The following is a 21,901-nucleotide window of genomic DNA, read 5'->3' on the forward strand; positions in this document are numbered from 1 at the left end:
CAACGGAATTATTTTTTGGCACTTAAAACCCTCCAGAATTTCGTAAGGTATGTCCCTCAACCGCTGCCTCTACATCTGTACAGTGCTGCTCTATCTCCTAATGTCCCAGAGCTCCTCACTTCCATACACATATCATGATGACTACTTCTGGTTCCTCTGCTCATTTCTTCCCTGTGATGGAAATGCCTTCCTCTCTTTTCTCTGCTTATCTAAATCTTATCAGAGCCTCTTGATGAAGGTTAAAGATGAGGGTGAAAAGCTGGCTTAAAACTCAACATTCAAAAAACTAAGATCATGGCATCCTGTCACTGGGGACAGTGACTGAAGCCATGAAATTAAAAGACACTTGCTCCTTGGAAGAAAAGCTATGACAAATCTAGACAGTATTAAAATGCAGAGATATCATTTTGCCTATAAAGGTCCATACAGTCAAAGCTATGGTTTTTCCAGTAGTCATGTATGGATGTGAGAGTCGGACCATAAGGGAGGCTGAGCACCAAAGAATTGATGCTTTTGAAGTGTGGTTCTGGAGAACACTCTTGAAAGTCCCTTGGAAAACAAGATCAAACCAGTCAATCCTAAAGGAAATTAACCTTGAATATTCATTGAAAGGACGGATGCTGAAGCTGAAGTTCCAGTACTTTGGCCATCTGATGTGAAGAGCCAATTCAGTAGAAAAGATCCTGATTCTGGGAAAGACTGAAGGCAGGAGAAGAAGGGGGAAACAGAGGAAGAGATGGTTGGATGGCATCATCAACTCAATGGACATGAGTCTGACCAACTCTGGGAAATGGTGAAGGACAGGGAAGACTGGCGTGCTGTAGTCTATGGAGTCTCAAAGAGTCGGACGTAACTTAGCGACTGAAGAAAACAAATCTTAAGGTTTATCTAATATGTTAGCCCCCTTGGGAATCCCTGATGGTCCATTGGCTAAGACTCCGAGCTCCCGATGGAGGGGCCTTGGGTTCAATCCCTGGTCAGGGAACTAGATCCCACATGCCACATCTAAGAGTTTCCATGACGCAACTGAAGATCCCATACAGCTAAATAAATAATTATTTTTAAAAGTAAAATAAAATGTTAGCCCCTCCACAAAGCCCTCCTCAGTAACACCAATGCTAAGCGCTTCCCTTTCTAGTCATCTGTGGCACTTGTTAACTGTAATAGTCACTCATTTAATCACTCAATCAAAGTATTTACTGTATCATAGTCCTGTGCACTGGGCAACGCATTCAAGAATAAAATAAAACTAATGTTTTTACCGTCTGGGTCTGTGTCTAAGTTAAAAAGACTGTGGCAGAATCAAGAGTTTCATTACAAATATGTTAAGTGTGAGATGCCTAAAAAGACATTCAGATGCAGACTTCCTGGGTGGCACAGTGGTGAAGAACCCACCTGTCAATGCAGGAGATGTAAAAGACAAGGTTTTGATATCTGGGTCAGGAAGATCCCCTGGAGAAGGAAATGGCAACCCACTCCAGTATTCTTAGTGGAAAACTACATGGACAGAGGAGCCTGGTGGGCTACAGTCCATGGAGTGGCTAAGAGTCGGAGAAAACTGAGTGACTGAGGACACACGCACAAGATGCCTAAAAAGACATTCAAATGAAGACCTTAAGCAGCTGGATGTACAAATCTGGTGTTGAGAGGAGAGATTCAGGTTGAAGATATAAACTGGGAGTTGATTATGGTGCATCTGGTGTTTAAAGTCACGTGACAGAATGAGACCATCTGAGTGTCCGCTGAGAAAACCAGAGCCGTGGAATGGGTCCTGGAACTCTCCTTCTCATAGAAACGGGAGAGGAATAGGAACCAGTGCTGGGAAGAAGGCAGAAAGAGTAGAAAACTGTGCAGCAAGAAAGCTAAGTATTTCAAGAAGACAGCATCCCAGTGTGTCAAATGTTAGTGACAGGAGAAATATGATGGAGACTGAGGACAAACCATTCAATTATTCAGGTGGCAGTCACTGGTGACCTCGTTAGGAGCTGTCCTGGTGGCATGGTCAGGAGGAAAGCCTGACAGGGAGGGATTTCAGAGAGAATAGAAAGAGGAAATGGAGGTAGCAATTGTATACAACTTCTGATCGTTTTGCTAAAAAAGGGAGCAGAGCTACGGGTCAGTGGGCTAGGGGTTTTTTTAGAGAAGCTGATTTGCCTGCTTGAATGCTGAGCAAATGATCGAGCAGGGGGAAAGCGCTGTCTCTGTTCCTCTGACTTTCTCTCCCTCTCTGTCTCAGCCACACATTCACTTTCCTGTGCACACTCCTAACCTGAGATCCCAGAGCATCCCAGGGACATACTGTCCACAGGGCTGCTATGCTGTGATCGTCTTTATGTGGTTGTTGTTAAGTCACTCAGCCATGTCTGACTCTTTCGTGACTCCATGGACTGTAGCTCGCCAGGATCCTCTGTGGGATCTCCCAGGCAGGAATACTGTTGTGGATTGCCATTTCCTTCTCTAGAGGATCTTCCCAACCCAGGGATTGAACCTGCATCTCCTGCATTGGCAGGTGTATTCTTTGCTGCCACCAGGGAAGTCCTTGATTGTCTTTATGTCTCCCAGTAATAAAGGGTAAATTCCATGAGAGCAGAGACTATATGTCACTGTCATGCCCTCAGATATCTCCATCTGTGGCACAGTTGGTGTCTCTAGAATAGCTTCCCCAAAAGGAACTGGTGATGTGATCTCAGGGATCAGGCTCATTGAGCATGGAATCTGCATCTGTTTGGTGAGAGCATAACCAGGTGATAATATGTGATCAATAAATTTACATTGACTTAAGAATGAACTGAGAATGAATTTAAAGTCATGAAAATAAATCTGATGAGCCTTAAAGTTGATGGAGCACTTCTGATGCACCAGGCTCTGTCCAGGTGCTAGATGTGTACGTAGGAATATTTGTGAAGACAATTGCCAGTCTTTATATAATGTTAAAGTTGTTACTGAAAATACAATTGCCTTCTATTACTTTGCTGTATGGCAACAGGATACAGCTAAGTACTTTTTAAAATTTAGAATCTGACAGGCCTTTTTAAATTGCAAAGTTGTATTAATCTAAACTTCTATCATATGACCAGTAATTAATACTATTAGTGAAGGTTCCCTCAATCAATTTCTATATGCCTCAGGTACATTGAAGTGTTGTACTTCACTAATGATCAAATCATATGGCTTTGTTTTTTTTTGGGGGGGGTCTGGGTCTGGGTGGGGTGTTATTTTACATTATATATTATCATGTAACTTAAATATTTCTTTCTATGCCTTGGTTGCCAAGAAACATTGAAAAATTAATGCTTAAAATGATATTAGTTAGTAATATTTTCCCCTGATGCTAGGAAAGATTGAAGGCAAAAGGAAAGGGGGGTAGCAGAGGATGAGATGGTTAGATAGCATCACCAACTCAACAGGCGTGAATCTGAGCAAACGCAGGGATAAAGTGGAGGACAGAGGAGCCTCAAGGACTATGGTCCAAGACATTGCAAAGCGTCAGACACAACAGCAACTGAACAACAACAACATATTTTTTCTTATGTCAAACTGCCATATGATAGCAGCATAGAAAAACATCTTTACTGTAGTGAGAAAATAGCTGATCCTGGTTTTCCTATTTCTTTGAGACAAGAAAACTTGCAATTATGTTCAGTTTTCAGAAAAAGTTCCTTTAATTGCTTACATTTCTACATATCTATCTGCCAAGACTAACAGCAGGTTTTTCACGTAGCTGGGCAATTAGGATAAGCGTATTTTCTGTTATTTGATAAAATAACCTCTTGATATTTAAAAAAGCTATTTTCAACTAAATTCACATATTGGAAAGTTTCTACAATATGAAAGTCTCTCTATGAAGTGACCTTACATACCTATTTTCAGAATGACTGTTGTACATGCTTCACATTTATTTATATTCAACTCTTGATTATAACTCAAAAATACAGATCATTATTTATCCCTCAAGACTAAAAACAGCTATGTTCATTTTTTTTCTGGTGTGTTCTGCAGAACAGTTTAGAAAACATTGTTTACCATGCTGTCTTCTGCCCTTGTATATGTTTCTTTTAGAATTAAATAACAGTAATAAGTTGGTCATAAATGAATAGTATAGATATGACTTGTATTGCCCATTATTTTTCACTCTTGGTTACTACCAAGAAGCAAAGCACTACCACTGATAGACAAGAAGGATATTGGGTAAGATACTTAGCATACTTTGATTCTTTTCCTTTTCAAGCCTTTTGATCTTATATTCTAACAGTCTAATTATACAAGTGCATTTCTTATTCAACCTCAAATTCCTTTTATAAGTAGGTAAGGTAAAAATAAATACATAAATATCTAGTAGCTGCTTATTTTTGTTGTTCTTGTTCAGATGCTAAGTCATGTCCAACTCTGTGACTCCATGGACTGCAGCACGCCTGGTTTCCCCATCTTTCATCGTCTCCCAGAGTTTGCTCAAACTCATGTCCATTGAGTTGATGATGCCATTCAACCATCTCATCCTCTGTCGTCCCCTTCTCCTCCTGCCCTCAATCTTTCCCAGCATCAGGGTCTTTTCTAATGAGTCGGTCCTTCGCATCAGGTGGCAAAAGCATTGGAGCTTCAGCTTCAGCATCAGTCCTTCCAAGGAATATTCAGCGTTGATTTCCTTTAGGATTGACTGGTTTGATCTCCTTGCTGTCCAGTTAGTTACTCTGTTACATTACTTAAAACGTAATATAACTCAGTAAAAGAGTCTTTACGGTCCAACTACTTCTAGTTCAGTTCAGTTCAGTTCAGTCGCTCAGTCGTGTCCGACTCTTTGCGACCCCATTAATTGCAGCATGCCAGGCCTCCCTGTCCATCACCAACTCCGAGAGTTTACCCAAACTCATGTCCATCGAGTTGGTGATGCCATCCAGCCACCTCATCTTCTGTCATCCCCTTCTCCCCCTGCCCCCAAACCCTCCCAGCATCAGGGTCTTTTCCAATGAGTCAACTCTTCACATGAGGTGGCCAAAGTATTGGAGTTTCAGCCTTAACATCAGTCTTTCCAATGAACACCCAGGACTGATCTCCTTTAGGATGGACTGGTTGCATCTCCTTGCTGTCCAAGGGACTCTCAAGAGTTTTCTCCAACACCACAGTTCAAAAGCATCAATTCTTCAGCGCTCAGCTTTCTTCACAGTCCAACTCTCACATCCATATGTGACCACTGGAAAAACCATAGCCTTGACTAGATGGACCCTTGTTGGCAAAGTAATGTCTCTGCTTTTTAATATGCTGTCTAGTTTGGTCATAACTTTCCTTCCAAGGAGTACGTGTCTTTTAATTTCATGGCTGAAATCACCATCTGCAGTGATTTTGGAGCCCCCAAAAATAAAGTCTGACACTGTTTCCACTGTTTCCCCATCTATTTCCCATGAAGTGATGGGACCGGATGCCATGATCTTCATTTTCTGAATGTTGAGCTCTAAGCCAACTTTTTCCACTCTCCTCTTTCACTTTCATCAAGAGGCTTTTTAGTTCTCTTCACTTTCTGCCATAAGGGTGGTGTCATCTGCATTTCTGAGGTTACTGATATTTCTCCCAGCAATCTTGATTCCAGCTTGTGCTTCCTCCAGCCCAGCGTTTCTCATGATGTACTCTGCATAGAAGTTAAATAAGCAGGATGACAGTATATAGCCTTGATGTACTCCTTTTCTGATTTGGACCAGTCTGTTGGTCCATGTCTAGTTCTAACTGTTGCTTCCTGACCTGCATATAGGTTTCTCAAGAGGCAGGTCAGGTGGTCTGGTATTCCCATCTCTTGAAGAATTTTCCACAGTTTATTGTGATCCACACAGTCAAAGGCTTTGGCATAGTCAATAAAGCAGAAATAAGATGTTTTTCTGGAACTCTCTTGCTTTTTCCATGATCCAGCAGATGTTGGCTATTTGATCTCTGGTTCCTCTGCCTTTACTAAAACCAGCTTGAACATCTGGAAGTTCACAGTTCATGTATTGCTGAAGCCTGGCTTGGAGAATTTTGAGCGTTACTTTACTAGCATGTGAGATGAATGCAACTGAGCAGGAGTTTGAGCATTCTTTGGCATTGCCTTTCTTTGGGATTGGAATGAAAACTGACCTTTTCCAGTCCTGTGGCCACTGCTGAGTTTTCCAAATTTGATGGCATATTGAGTGCAGCACTTTCACAGCATCACTTTTCAGGATTTGAAATAGCTCAACTGGAATTCCATCACCTCCACTAGCTTTGTTCATAGTGATGCTTTCTGAGGCCCACTTGACTTCACATTCCAGGATGTTTGGCTCTAGGTGAGTGATCACACCATCGTGATTATCTGGGTCATGAAGATCTTTTTTGTACAGTTCTTCATTGTATTCTTGCCTCTTCTTCTTAATATCTTCTGCTTCTGTTAGGTCCATCCCATTTCTGTCCTTTATCGAGCCCATCTTTGCATGAGATGTTCCCTTGGTATGCTAATTTTCTTGAAGAGATCTCTAGTCTTTCCCATTCTGTTGTACTAGTTAGTGTCCAATAAATCTCTGGAAGTTTGCCTTGCAAACATAGCTCATGGATACTCATGTTGTTGTTTTTTGTTTCCCCCCAGAGAAAGCTGAAGTCAGAGAAGTTGAGTGACATAATCAGCAAATGGAGAGAACACAGAGTTCAGGGTGAATACGAGTTAAGCAGTTTGTACCATATTCTAGCCAACATATGACTGTGAGTTGAAAACCCAGCCGTGTTTTCTACTCTCTGCACTACAGGCAATAATAAAGATGAAGTAATTGTTAAGTTAGTTAAACTCCTTCAAAGATATTAAGGATGGAAGTCATGTATCCAATTACAGGCCCATCCTTCTATTTCTATGAATAAAATGAAGCAATGCTGATGACTACATATTAGCATAAGAAAATAGAAGTGTCAGAGAGGTGAAGCAGCCTAGATCTCTAGGGAAAACATTTTAAGTAATCTGAGCAATATATACATTTCATATGACTTTGGTATAAATTAAAATTTAGCTACTTAAGAGTTATGTATATGCATATCCCTTAAAATGAAGATAGCTCAAGCTGTGAGATTAGAATTTTAAGGGAAAAAAACAGATTAATGAGCAATAACAACTCATTAATGACAAATTAATAACAAACTTCATCAGCATGACAGAAAGCACCCTAGTCCTTGAAACAGGATGGCAGTTCCCACAATCCTCTAACCCCTGAAGGGAAAAAAAAGAGATACTGGCTTTGCTTGGGGACAAGGTAATAACTCAAAGGTTAAAATATGCTAGGGGATGTATGTATTTCCCTGCATGGAGAAAAAATATATAGAAACAGCCCTGCCTGGTATCTCTAGCTCTACTAATAGACTTTGCATTCAAGAATATAGCTGAAATCAGAGCAGACCTAAAGAGGAGCCAAAGAGGGCCTCCCTGGTGGCTCAGAGGGAAAGAATCCGCCTACCGGTGCAGGAGATGCAGGTTTGAGTCCTGACCCAGGAGGATCCCATGTGCTGCAGAGCAGCTATGCCCGTGTACCACAGCATTCGAACCTGTGCTCGAGAGCCCGGGAGCCACAAATACTGAAGTCCATGTGCCCTAGAGCCCGTGCTCCAGAATAAGAGAAGCCACTGCAGTGAGAAGGCCACACATCACAATGAAATAGTGGCCCCCGCTTGCTACAACTAGAGAAACGCTTGCCACCCCATGGACTGTAGCCCGCCAGACTCCTCTGTCCACCTAATTCTCTAGGCAAGGATACTGAAGTGGGTTGCCATTCCCTTCTCCAGGAGATCTTCCTGTCCCAGGGTTGAACCCAGGTCTCCGGCATTACAGGCAGACACTTTACTGTCTGAGCCACCAAGGAAGCCCAGTGAAAACAGCACAGCCAAAAAACAGGTACATAATAATAATAATAATAAAAAAAAATTTTTAAAGAGGGGCCGAAGACACAGCGAAGGGCTTCTACATTCCTAGAATTCAGACTGATGCTCTAATAATGTAACTCAGAAATAAATATAAGTTTACCAGCCATGAAATTTTAAGCAGAGAAATAATTGCTTCAACTGAACTTGACCTGATGATCCTTACACTAAACTAACAATTAGAAGTCCAATTACAATCCACTTCCTGGAGTACACTTTTTTTTTTTTTTACTGCTCCCACTAACTATAACTCTGAGAGGTCATATGAAAGGCAGTAATCCAAAGATTCTTTGGTGCTTGTTGAAAGATATGCAGGAGCCTATTTGAGGGGTTAAATACCTAAGCATTTTTCCCTGAGATAGTTGTCTTCATTGAAAAAAAAAGTTTTAAAATGAGGCTTCATGGGTGCCCAGATTTTGCGAATCTGCTACTAATAATGTAGCCAAGACCTACATACATGAAATAAAGAACAATTCCAGAATTATACATGGCATAAGCTAGTGAGAAAGAATGTAAGCAGTATGGGGGTGGGGCGGTGGACATAACTCAAAACAAAGACCACTGTTCACTGGAAATGGGGTAACCAGGTTTCAATTTGAGCTTTAGAGGAACTAAGGTAATAATTAATGAATTTTAAAAACAAGAAGAGATATTTTGCTAGTTCAGAGGAAAGATGGTATCCTGAATGAAAGTAAGAAAAGTTCCTGATATGAGGGAAGATATTATAGAGTCCTGTCTATGTAGAGTTTGCTGATATGACTGGTAAAGAATAAACTACAAAATTAAAAAGAAAGTCCACAGTAGCTGAGTAATATCCTTGACTGTGAGAATGCTAATGTCAATTTTGCAGGATTCTATAAATATTAGAGTACCTGTATTATATAAAAACACTATCAGCATGCATGAATTTTTGCAGAACATTATTCTCCCAAACTCTTGTTGAGTATTACTATAGCTAGGTACAATACTTAGCATAGCAACAGAAACAATAACTGTTTGTGCACAGGATTTATTCTCCAGTGGGGGGCAACACCATTAATTTTGATTGTGGTAATGAGAACAGGAAAATATCTTTGTTTTTTAATTACAATACTTACATTAAAAATATTAAAGTTTTAGAGTATATCGTATCCTATTCATTCATTCACTCAATCATGCAACATTTGTTAAATGCTTACAATCAGGGTCATTACAGTTATGAAAGATGTTGACTCAATTCAAATTACTATAATTCATTTCAAATAAAGACATAAGTAGATACCATACCAAATCCTTACCAATATTCCCCAAAGGAGTTCCTTTCTCTAAAATGTCTATGGTGTATTTTTGCAGAAGTTGTTGCCTCTGCTGGAATGTTCTCTCCAATTCCCCTATTTCTCAAGACTCAGTTCAAGTGTCACTTCCATGAATTCTCTCCTGACTTAAGAGAAGTGTGTCTTGTACATACCTCCATTTTAACAAAAGTATGTTAGATTATCATCATTTATCTGTCTCCCTCTCTCCACTCCAGGGCTTCCCAGGTGGCGCTAGTGGTAAAGAACCTGCCTGCCAATGTAGATAGATGTAGGAGACACAGGTTTGATCCCTGAGTTGGGAAGATCCCCTGGAGGAGGGCATGGCAATCTGCTCCAGTATTCTTGCCTGCAGAATCCCATGGATAGAAGAGCTTGGCAGTCTGCAATTCATAGGGTCACACAGAGTCGGAGATAACTGAAGCAACTTAGCTCTCCCCGCTCCAACACACACTTAACTGTGAGCTTTTTAATGGCAACTTTATTCATGTTCTACCTGAGCAACTAAAATGATGCCTGATATACGAGATGTTCAGTAGGAGGGAAAAAGCAAGGCCAAGGGATGCCCATGGTGGTCCAGGAGTTACGAATCTGCCTGCCAATGCAGCGGACACAGGTTTGATCTCTGGTCCATGAAGATCCCACATGCCGCAGGGCAACCAAGCCCACGTGCCACAACTCCTGCAGCCTGTGCAACCGAGAGCCTGTGCTCTGCAACGAGAGAAGCCACCACAACGAGAAGTCCATGCACCACAACCAAGAGTAGCCCCTGCTCACTGCCACTAAAGAAAAGTCCACACAGCAATGAAGATCCAGCAAAGCAAAAAAAAAAAAAAAAAAAAAAGAGGTGCTTAATTAATAAATGTTCCTGAATGATAATCTTATAATAAATGAGCCTCAGGTGCAGTGTTTGTAATCAGTATAGTGTTTAAATGCTGGGAGCTGGGTGAGGGTCCAGCTACACAGGTCTTCTACTCCTGGAAACATGCCAAGCTTATTGCCACTTTCCAGACATCTCTGGGATGCGCCCCACACTGCCCCACTACATACTGCTGACTTCTGCTTTTTTCACCTAGATCTAGCTTCAATTTCACCTCCCTAGAGAAAACTCTCCTGATTAGTCATTCTGCAATAGACCTTTGAGTGTCTTTCATCCCACTCTCTTCTCATTCACTGCATAGCTTGTATGACTATCTGCTCTCTCTGGTTTGTCTACTCATCACTGCTACCAGTCAGAATCTAAGTCCCTTGAGAACTGATTTCTTGCTGCTTTCCCTCACTGCTGTATTCCTCGTGTCCAGTGCAGTGCCTGACATCTGGTAAAGCATTCAAAAAGACCATATAATTGAATTAAAAACTGAATGAGAAATTCAGATCCCTTCGTCCACAAGTGGGCTTCCTTGGTGGCTCAGTGGTAAAGAATCCACCTACTAATGCAGGAGATGTGGGTTTGATCCTTGGGCCAGGAAGATCCCCTGGAGAAGGAAGTGGTAACCCATTCCGGTATTCTCACATGGAAAATCCCACGGACAGAGGAGCCTTTCAGGCTGCAGTCCATGGGGTCGAAGAGTTGGACACGACTGAGTGACTAAACAAACCCACAAGTGGCAAACTATGGTTCGTCAGTTGCATTCTGCCTGCTGGTAAATTCTGGTTGGCATGCTTGATGGTTTTAAAATTTTTGAATGAGTTGTCAATTTTTTAAAATTAGATTTCACAATGTTTTAAATTTAAAAATTCAGACATTTTGAAGTAGTGGAGGAATAGGAAATTTAGTGCCTGCAATCCCAACTGGAAAGTCAACAGAGGTAAGTAATAGCTCACCAGATAACCAGATAGTCCCAGCCTCACCTGCCCCGACATCACCCATTTTTCTTGGCCCTAAAGGTGGTTTGGGTTTTGGCCCTGGTCTCTAATGTCCTACATACATCATGGTCATGTAATTACTAGAAGCCCTGCCCTCCCAGACTGCTGTTATTACTAAATCTTGGACTATGTCTTTACAGATAAATTAGCACAAGAACGTAGCTTTATATTATTCTTGCATTATGACATGGAAAAATTAAACAATTAAGAGCAAAAACTGAATTTCCTAGATACCAGAAGAAAATCTAGGTGAGTGTTTAAAGATATCAAGGTAGTGGAAAAAATTATCATTAAAACATTAGAAAGCAAATGAACTAGGATGGAGTAGATGTAACTACTATGAGTAAGATTTGTTGACCCTTAATTAAAATTCACAAAGAAAAAAATGAAACCCAACTGAAGAATGGACAGACACATTTTCAAGCAATTCAGAGAATAAATAGAAATGACCAAGTAACATATTAAAAGATAATTCATTTTATTAGGAATCCAAAAGATGTGGATTAAAGTGAAATTCCTTTTCATCTACCTCATTAATTTATTCAACAAATGTGTTGAGTGGCCACTGTGTTCCTGACACTATTCAACTTGGTGAATCTTTATTTAAATGGTAATAATTTTAGGATTCAGTAAGTTGATTACCATCACATGGTGAGAAACAATTTTATAATGTGCACCAAGAATCATAAAATAGTTACTACCATGAAACCTAGTAATTAAACTTCTTGGAATTTATCCTAGGGAAACAGTGCAGCAGAAAAACATTAATGTATGAGGATGTTAATCATAGCATAATTTATAATATCAAAAACATTAGAAGCCTAAATGTCTAACAATAAAAAATGATTAAATAAATTATGGTGCAATAAAATGGTGAACAATTATGCAGACATTAAAACTGTGTTTTCAAAGACTATTTAATGACATGGGGAAATGATGATGAAAAAATTTAAAGCCTATATTTAAAAATAATTTCATATATCCAATTAAAGTGATCCATTCTTTCTTGCCTTAAGAGCCAGGAGTTATTTTTGCTTTCCACAGGCAAGCTATCTAATACTTCTCCGCATCCTGCAAGGCACATTACGTTTCACATTTCTCCATGTGCTTCTCAATTCTAGTAGGTACAGAAAGAAACTGTCTCACGTGTTCACTGCAGCATTATTCACAATAGCCAAGACATGGAAGCAATGTAGTTGTCTTTCAATCAATGAATGGATAAAGAAGATCCAGTATAGATATACAATGGAATCTTATTCAACCACGAGCAAGAAGGAGATCTTTCTCTTTGCAACAACCTGGATGAACTCTGAGAGCACTATGTTTAATGAAATAAGTAAGACAGAAAAGGACAAATGCTGCATGAGATTACTTAGATGTGGAATCTCACATGACAAACTCAGAGAAGCAGAGACAAAGTGGTGTTTACCAGGGTTTGGGAGGTGAGGGAAAAGGGAAGTATGGGAGTCAAACTCCCAGTTGAAAGATTAACAAATTCTGAGGATCTAATGTATAGCCCAGTTATTAGAGTTAGTGATATTGTATCATAAACCTGAAAGTTGCAAAAAGAGTTGATCTTAAATGTTCTCAACACAAAAGAAAAATCACAATCATGTGACTAAACTGGGTATTAACTAATGTATCAAATCAACATACTTCATACCTTGCTGCTAAGCTGCTAAGTCACTTCAGTCGTGTCCGACTCTGTGTGACCCCATAAACGGCAGCCCACCAGGCTCCCCGGTCCCTGGGATTCTCCAGGCAAGAACACTGGAGTAGGTTGCCATTTCCTTCTCCAGTGCAGGAAAGTGAAAAGTGAAAGTGAAGTCGCTCAGTCGTGTCCGACTCTTCACGACCCCATGGACTACAGCCCACCAGGCTCCTCCATCCACGGGATTTTCCAGGCAAGAGTACTGGAGTGGGGTGCCACTGCCTTCTCCATCTTCACACCTTAAACTTACACAATATGTGTCAATTATATCTTAATAAAACTGGGTAAGAAAATAAAATTAATGTAAAATAAAGTCTCATAAAAACAGAACTGCCACATGGAATCAAAGAAACAATGTGTGTGTGTTAGTCGCTCAGTCGTGTCTGATTCTGTGTGACCCCATGGACTGCAGGCCTCCAGGCTCCTCTGTCCATGGGATTTTTTTTTAGGCAAGAATACTGGAGTGGGTAGCCATTCCCTTCTCCAGGGGATCTTCCCAACCCAGGATTTGAACCCAGATCTCCTGCATTGCAGGCAGACTCTTTACCATCTGAGCCACCAGGGAAGCCCTAAAGAAACAATAGGACTTCATATATGTTAAACTTATCTAAAGTACTGAACATTGTTCTAGATTTCATGCAATGCCTGTTTTATAGAAAGACAGGAATAAAGAGAAGGAATATGAAGAAAGTAGAATATAAAAGACCAAAGCTAGAGCAGAGAGAGGAGGCAGAGATGCACGAGAAGAGCATGTGAAGGACAGAAAATGTAAAAGGACACAGAGCTGAATTTTAAGGAAATTACTCTGCATGACACTATGGTATTAGAACTTAAGAAATTCCCTTTTTCAGGTATTGATAGTTCTATGTAGATCAGACAAGACACTTACAAGAAGCATTATTTGTTTCTGGTAACACCAACCACAGGAAGGGCCAAAAAGGATGTCATGGTAGAAAAAGCAGAACTACCCAACTACCATGAAAAGAATAACAACAAAAATTGAAAGTCTGAGGGCACCAAAATAGACTGTCTGTGCAAAAGATGATTATAGTAAAACAAGGAGGAAGCTGAACCTCAGTTTTGGAATCACTGAACTGTGCAAAGGCAGAAACCAATCTGCACGGTCATCAGCATGACAGACCCAAACAACTCCACATTCACAATGGATACAGCTGAACCTGGACCCCAGAAGACTCCTGGAGCTCAGCTACATGGCTACTTCTGAAGCAAGGCTTACAACCACTGTCTGTGGCATTTGTGCCTCAGTGTGGAGGCTATTTGCACAACAGATTCATAAGGAAGGAATTCAGCAACCATCTCTGCCTCCTAAGAAACCAGTACAATATCCTGGCCTAGAGAAAGACAAGGAAGTCACTTGAGGAAAGATCAAAAGAGCACAGGTTGGCTCTCTTCTGAGTGAAAACTGAATTTTTCATTAAATCTAGTGGGAGGAGCCACCCCATAGAGCACACATGGATAAAGGGGCAAGGGAGCAACTTCCGGTGTCATTGTAAGAAAGTGAGCAGGCTGTTGCTTAACTACCCTGTTGGTTACATACACTGTTCCATACAGCTTGCATTCCTGTCCTAGACTCCTGTGGACTCCCGTTTCATGTTTACACTCTTAATTTAATCACAAGGCCTTAAGGATTCCAGATCTCCTTCCCTCACTCAGTCTGACAGTCTCCCTCTTCCTGAAGTCTGGCTTTATCTATGTGCCTAGATATTGTACCATCGCACTCTGCATACTACTGCTTCTCTAACATGTTGGTTTGGGGGAGATTCAGAAACCTCTAGATATCCATTCAGGCCATTTTCATATCCATTATCTCTTCGTTTCAGTAAGTAGTTTTTAGCTCTTTGTTATTTTTTTTTAACAGGTAGTTCTGAATTCCCACTGGTTGGACAAGTCCACCATCATCGTTGAACCTGTTTCTCTCTGAGCACTTTCATAAACTCAAATCCATCAAAACCACTGATATTATGCTGTCTTCTTTTTTAACCTCTTTCATAATTTAAATCATTATCTTTCAACCTAAGAGTAGCTTTTGTATTCTTTATTCTTATTTTCCACTCTTTTCAACATTTACCTTAACTTGTCTAAAAAATCTGCATTCTTCAGACTTCCCTGAAAGTCCAGTGGTTAGAACTCTGAGCTCCAATGCAGGGGTCACAGGTTTGATTCCTGGGTTAGGGAACTGAGATCCCACATCCCACGTCATGTGGTATGGCCGGAAAAAAAAAAAAAACAAAAAACACACCTAATCTCTACTCTTGTATTTAATCTGCTTAAAAGTGAACTGACCCTGACCTAACATGGGTCTTTCCTGACAATATTTTTATTGTTACTCAAAACTGGTAACATGAGATTACATTTTTAAGTGTCTTCTCAATGGGTTCGAGGTAATCTGGCTCAAACATCTACTCTTCTGTTTTTCTCAGGGCTGAGTTGGCTGGTCGGGTTGTTCACTTCCAACTTGAAAGACACATGGTTAGATCTTGCTCATGTAGCTGCTTGCTCAGGCAGCGGAATAACCTTTAAAGGCAGAGCGAGGCTAGCTTTCAGTCAAAAGAACACAATGGGTGGCTGTACTCCCTGACTTCCTTCTAAAACTTATTACTGCTCACTCTGCTCTTCTCTTTTTTAGTTGTTTTCCTTCCACAATGCTGCAGCTTCTGAAATAACTTCTTGCTCATGTACACGTGCTGTGTCACTCTATTTCCATCTTTGTTGTAGAAGCCAATATGACTTTAATTCTCAGTTTGTGACTTTTTTCCCTCTCTACTCTCATTCAATCTCTGGACAGTCCTTCTCTGGCTTGACTCAATTGCTGTCACCCAATTTCTTTCTCTCTAAAACTATACCTCTTCCGCATCTTAAATCTCTGTGTTCTACTTTCTTCAGTGTATCTCTTCATCTTGGCTTTCAGTTCCTCAATACTTAAAATTCTCTCGTCTTCCTAGCTATAACCCATTTGCCCTGACCTTTTCTGTTCTATATATGAATTTTGCTATACTGTGAGAAGGTTCCCTGATGGCTCAGCAGGTAAAGAATCCACAAACAGTGCAGGAGATGTGTGCAGGAGATGTGATGCTGGTTTGATCCCTGGGTTGGAAAGATCCCCTGGAGAAGGGAACAACAACCCACTACAGTATTCTTGCCTGAAAAATCCCACCGACAGAGAAGCCTGATGGACTACAGTCCATAGAGTTCCAAGAGTTGGATGTGGCTGAGAACATACTGTGAGAGACCTAAAAATCTTCTCAATGGTGCACCTATACTATAAAATTATTGCAGCTTCTTGTATTAATATCTTTTAGAATTTGACTCCTTTCTGAATTTTTTATAAAAATTATACTCAAGGTTACATACATTAGGCAGTTATGTATGAGGACAGAGATGGGTAAGAATCGTCTAAAGAGGAAATTTTTAATACCTTAAACTTACACAGTGCTGTATGTCTATTACATCTCAATAAAACTGGAAAAAAATTTTTAAATAGAAAGTTAATCTATTCAGAGTCTTATTTATATCTACCAATGTTTGTTCAATTACGTGATAAGATATACAGGGAAGCAAGAAAAGGTAGAGATTGTCAATGGGGGAAAATGACTAGCAAGACAGTCTAGAAGTTCAGACTTTGTTCTGTAAAAAAGTGAGAGCTATATAGATAATCACTATATGACGTGAAGAACTGACTCCTTGGAAAAGACCCTGATGCTGGGAAAGATTGAAGGCAGGAGGAGAAGGGGACAACAGAGGATGAGATGGTTGGATGGCATCACCAACTCAATGGACATGAGTTTGAGCATGCTCTGGGAGTTGGTGATGGACAGGGAAGCCTGGCATGCTGCATCCCATGGAGTTGCAAACAGCTGAACATGACTGAACAACTGAACCGAATTGATATAGATAGAATCAAATGGACATACATACATCTCAATTTTTTAATTTCTAAAACAACTCTGCATTAGAAGATGCAAGTTTAAAATAGATCGTCAGGTTAAAAGAACTAAATGTGTCAAATAACACTAACCAAGCACCTGTTTTCATACTAACACAAAATAGAAATGGTTTTCCTTTGAAAGAATGTGAATTTAGCTTCATATTTTTTAGAAGTCCAGTAAAAAACAGTTAGAGGCTGTCACTTTACAGGTTCTGCAGGAAATACGCTAGCCTATAATTTAAAGAGGCCAGAAGTCTGTTTCGACCTGAATGCATCCCTTCCTTTACACTCTCTGTCTTCTCAGGGGCCTCTGTCCTCTCTGCTTCCAGACTTCCATCTGTTGCCATGGATACCTATTCCTCAGGCTCTGACATGGGATTCTCTCCTCCTTGCTGACCCAGTTTTTGGTACCAAGTACTGTTTTCTTGCGGACTAGCTCTGACCAGAGCCCTAGGGGCATTCTGGGAGCTTTTCCTTCTCTTGATTCAGCAAGGGACACAAGCGCTGAATAAATGGAAGGACCAGATCTTGAAAGTATTGACAGCAAGCCATGACATAAGACGAGATTGATAAGATTAGCAAAACAATACAAAGATTAAAAAATGTGATACCTGATGGGCCAGGATATAGATATTGTGTCCAACATCCTTTGGGGAAACATCATCATCTCCGCCCTCATCATCCCCATGATCGCATTCCAATCCTTGATTATAGGCATTCTTCATCACATCCACCTATCAAAAAACCAAAAGGAACATCAAGATTTGAAATGCCACAAACAACGTGCATTTGCCTCGTTTATGGGGTATAATTAAAAACTGGAACGCCCCCTAAGACTTGAAAAATATATAAGAATTCTAAATGAAAATGGCATTGGAAACCTTTATTTAAATGATTATGGAATTATTTTCCTACAAAATTCTCTGTTTTCCTTGGAAATTTTGGCTTGATTTTTGAACGCTGACAGTGCTAAAGTTCCCATGAATTAGACTTTGGAACCCTGATAAGCATCCATTATTTATCAAGGGTCCACTAATAACAAGAATACATGGTGCTGGACAGACACCATCCTCTGCCTGAGGACCCAGTGGTGGATATGACAGAGTTCCTGCCCACAGGGAGCTTACCATCCAGTGGAAGAGTCAACAAGAGGCCAGCATAACAGTCCTGCCTGCAGCAGGAATAAGTGTGAAGCGCTCAGTGAGCACAGGGCAGGGGCATTAATTCAGGCAGGAGGTTGAGGATGGGCCACAGGGAGGAAGTGGATGATGGGACAATAGTGTTGTAGATAAAGGAAATGGTATTTTCAAAGGACCATTGTGCAGAGTTGCTGTTGAATGAAAACATAACTCACCACCCGCATTTAACTATGAGGATGAGGGAGTGTCTTGCTCTTCCCAGCCCACTGCCTTGCAGATACTATGCTGTCATTAAATATATGTTAAATCAAATTGCATTATCTTTCTCTTTATCTGCATTCTTCCACTCTGTTCCTTACTATTAAAAAGAGCAAAAGAGGTCCTTCATACGTCATATTTCCCTACCCTCCCTACCTCTCTGCTCTTCTCCCAACCTTCCATGTTTCCTGTTAACATTACACATTGCTTCCCTATCCCTTCCTTGTACCTCCTGGGCCCACAGTTTGTTCTAACGTGTAGCAAATGCTCTTTCACATCAATGAACTTATCCTGCTTGCACATTAAAAGTGTCTTCATAGAGTTGCCCGTAGCACCAACAGGGGTACTCAAACAACTAGGACTTAGTTATTAGGGGACTGGCTATACAGTTTGAGAATGTTCTCAATGCTTTTGAAACGCGATGCTGTTAAAGCATGCTGATATTTCTTCATAATTCCCATGTCACAGTGAGGAGGAAAATATAACCTCTCCAATAGGAAGACAACACTAATGATCTCTGGGGATTTTCCATCAGGCCTCCATGCAATTTTCTCCAGGCTGAACACTGTGTCATGTTTCACTAACGACAACTGCAAAAGATATTTATTTTGCTTTTATTTTCAGAAAGAGGTGTGAATATAATTTTTGAGGGTTACAAACATTTTTATTTATCTTCCTCACATGTATCCTAATACACAAACTAAAGCAAACTTTTTTGGGGGGCAAAAATAATTTGCAGATAGTTCAGTCAAGTGTAACAAGCTGGTTAAGAAAAGTATTTAGAGTGGATAAACCAATGAAGTCATAAGGACCCAAATCACACAGGCCTTTGTGTCCATAAGCCCTCTGAGGTATCAGTAATGGCAGGTTGCGATGTGCCAGCATGTCTTGGTAGATCAGGGGAAGCCCCCTGACATGTATACTATCCACTGTCCCTTTTAGGTTACACATTACTGACATGACTTTGAAAAGTTTTCTTACCAGTTCTCTGGGTCTCATGTTGAAAAGAATCCTTTCTGCATTCTCGCTGTCATGTCTGCTTTCCATGATGGCCAGCAAAAGCTTGGAGGCATTGTTCTAAAGATACACATTGAGTTGATGCACATGAAAAGTCTATTTCATGGATTAAGGATCCCCTGCATGTGTTTTAATTGAGATTATCAGGACTATTTTTTAAATCAAGCACAATTGTAAACTCCTACTTTTCATCAGTTAGCTTATTAACATTTTAAAAGAGAATGTTTTATTTTATTGTCAACACAAAATAAAAGCAATGAATCATTTGAGATATGCTACAAAGGAAATTTTAAATATTGCTATAAAGGCATTTTAAACACAAAATTGACTTTATATATGATACATTAAAATATAATCATATCTTTCTTCACTATTTCCTAAGTAGGCCTTTCTATAAAGACAACCTAACAAGACAGTAAGGTGAACCAGTATCAATGACATATTTTACAAAAATGGCACATAGTTCATTAGAATTTAACACAATTGTTTTTAATATGAAAGATCAATTCATAGCAAATCAAAATCTTAAATAAATTTGATCAATAATTTTTAGTGAGAATTAATTTACAAAATTCTAAATTCATGAGTTAGAAACAAAATATAAATTTATTGATAACAGTTTAGACTCCCTACATGGTAATATAACATTTTAACAAGTAGGGTTGTAGAATATTTTCTATTTTTTGTTTAAAAGGAAATAAAAACAGTTCATGTTGTCTTTGGTGCTTCCTAATTTGGTTTTAAAAATATATTATCTCAAACATGTTTACCTATAGAAGAAATCTTAAATGTTTCTGATTCAGCCAATTTATTATCCAAAATGGATACCACACAGTTACAGAAAGTCTTATAGCATAAAATACAATATCCTCAACATTTGGAATGATGTTCCATTTTTAATTTCTACAGATTTGCACAAATCCTAAAATTCCCTTTTTATAATCCAGCATCCCACACAAACAACATGTCTTTTAAAAAGTAAGGTTCTAGAGTTAGTGAAGAGCTTACACCTTTAGAGCAATCTGAACTGACCCAATATAATCAAAAGCTAAAACCCTGGCAACACTAGCAGTATGCTCTAATGAATTTCACTCAGCAGGCCCAATACAAAGTAACTTAAAAATGCATCCAATTTCAGAATATTGGCAATATGGTGTTTTTCCTAACCAGTCTTTTTCGTACTATCTTGGGGGAACAGAAATCTTGTAAATGGCCTACTGAAAGCTGAAGCAATTTGGAAGTTCAAGAGATTATATATGCTAAGAAATCCAATTTTTATGTGTTAATAAAGGATTCTCTTCCAAAAGAAGCTAGAGTCCTTAGACAAAAAACAAAACAAAACAAAACCAACAACAACAGTAACAATAACAACAAAAAACCTACTTATTTTAAAAATTCAGCAATTTATAGTCCAGGTCAGTTATGAAACGTAAATTAAAAGGGACAAGATATATATATGAAAAAATTCATGAAATTATATAGTAAATGAGTATAGTTAAATACACTTAAAAATATACTTGTTTAAGTAATTAAAGAGTAAATGATATATAATAAAACCTTAACATTTTTTTCATATGGCATCTCTATAATGTTCCAGGGAATTTATAATTAAAAGCATCCTACCTACACCTTCTAAAATTTGCCAGTATACTATATCATTCTGTCTTACAAACGTTGTTCTCATATTGGCCATTATGTACAAAGCCTCATGGATTATTTAGAAACATACACTTGTCTCTCTTAGTAAAATATTATAAATATTTCAATTCAAATTCATTCATTTTCTATTTTACACATACCTTGACCTATCCAACTGTCATATTTTGAAAAGGTAACATAAATGAAATTTTAAATGACCCTTTTTTCAAAACAGATTTTCATTTGAATAGCTAAGAATATTTTCATACAAGTAAGTCATACCCTATCATTTAGAGTTCCCCCCCCATAGTTCTGAATTTGTAAATAATCTATATGTTTATACTTTTAGTTTATTTTTTAGATTTTTTGTTTTTTGATGTGGACTGTTTTTAAAGTCCTTACTGCACTTGTCACTATATGGCTTCTGTGTTATGTTTTTCTTTTTGGCCATGACATGTGCGATCTTAGCTCCCCAACTAGGGATTCGACCCACAACCCCTGCATTGGAAGGTGAAGTCTTAACCACTAGACTGCCAGGGAAGTCCCCTACACTTTGTTTAACTTGATGAATCCTTCAGTATTTCTCCCAGTAAAGTTAGATCTATTAAAAATGAGATTTAAAGGTGTAAGTCTTTCGATAAATGAAAGATTAAAAAAAAAATCTAAGGCTTCAAAATGTTGTTTCTTTATGAAATATGGTTAAAGATGAATTCAAGATAAAATCATTTTTTCTCTAGTAACTCAAATTAAGCTATAATATAGGCCAGGCTGACTTTGCTAACTGAAGAATGAAGTTAATGAGGAAAAGGACACAAGTGCAATCTACCTGAGAATCACCTTCTTTCTCATTTATGAAGAGAAAGATCCAAGATACCTATTGCAAATAAAAATAGTGAAAACACACAAACATAACTCTGTTTGCTTATTAAGAGCCATTAGTATAATCTCCACATAGGTAGGACACATATGCATTCCATTATGTAATCTAAATCTATATTTAGAAACAACTATAAAAATACCATTTCTATCTTTCTTGGCCATAAATTTACCTATAAAAGGTAAACTTTATCCTCTGTGATATTGGATCAACCCTACGTTTATGGAAAACTTTTAAATAAGCAATGTTTTTAGTTCTAAC

General features: G+C 39.1%; 1 protein-coding gene across 1 annotated transcript in view; it reads right to left on the minus strand.

The window, feature by feature from the left end:
* ITPR2 (inositol 1,4,5-trisphosphate receptor type 2) overlaps positions 1 to 21,901 on the minus strand; it is a 589,478-nt gene that overhangs the window by 154,450 nt on the left and 413,127 nt on the right. The window contains exons 44-45 of the mRNA XM_027541575.1: positions 19,090 to 19,185; positions 17,323 to 17,445 (exon numbers count right to left, since the gene is read on the minus strand). Of these exons, the coding sequence (XP_027397376.1) occupies positions 17,323 to 17,445; positions 19,090 to 19,185 (219 nt within the window). The remainder of the gene's footprint in view (positions 1 to 17,322; positions 17,446 to 19,089; positions 19,186 to 21,901) is intronic.

The sequence above is a fragment of the Bos indicus x Bos taurus genome, chromosome 5 (assembly GCF_003369695.1).
Source record: "Bos indicus x Bos taurus breed Angus x Brahman F1 hybrid chromosome 5, Bos_hybrid_MaternalHap_v2.0, whole genome shotgun sequence".
Classification (NCBI taxonomy): domain Eukaryota; kingdom Metazoa; phylum Chordata; class Mammalia; order Artiodactyla; family Bovidae; genus Bos; species Bos indicus x Bos taurus.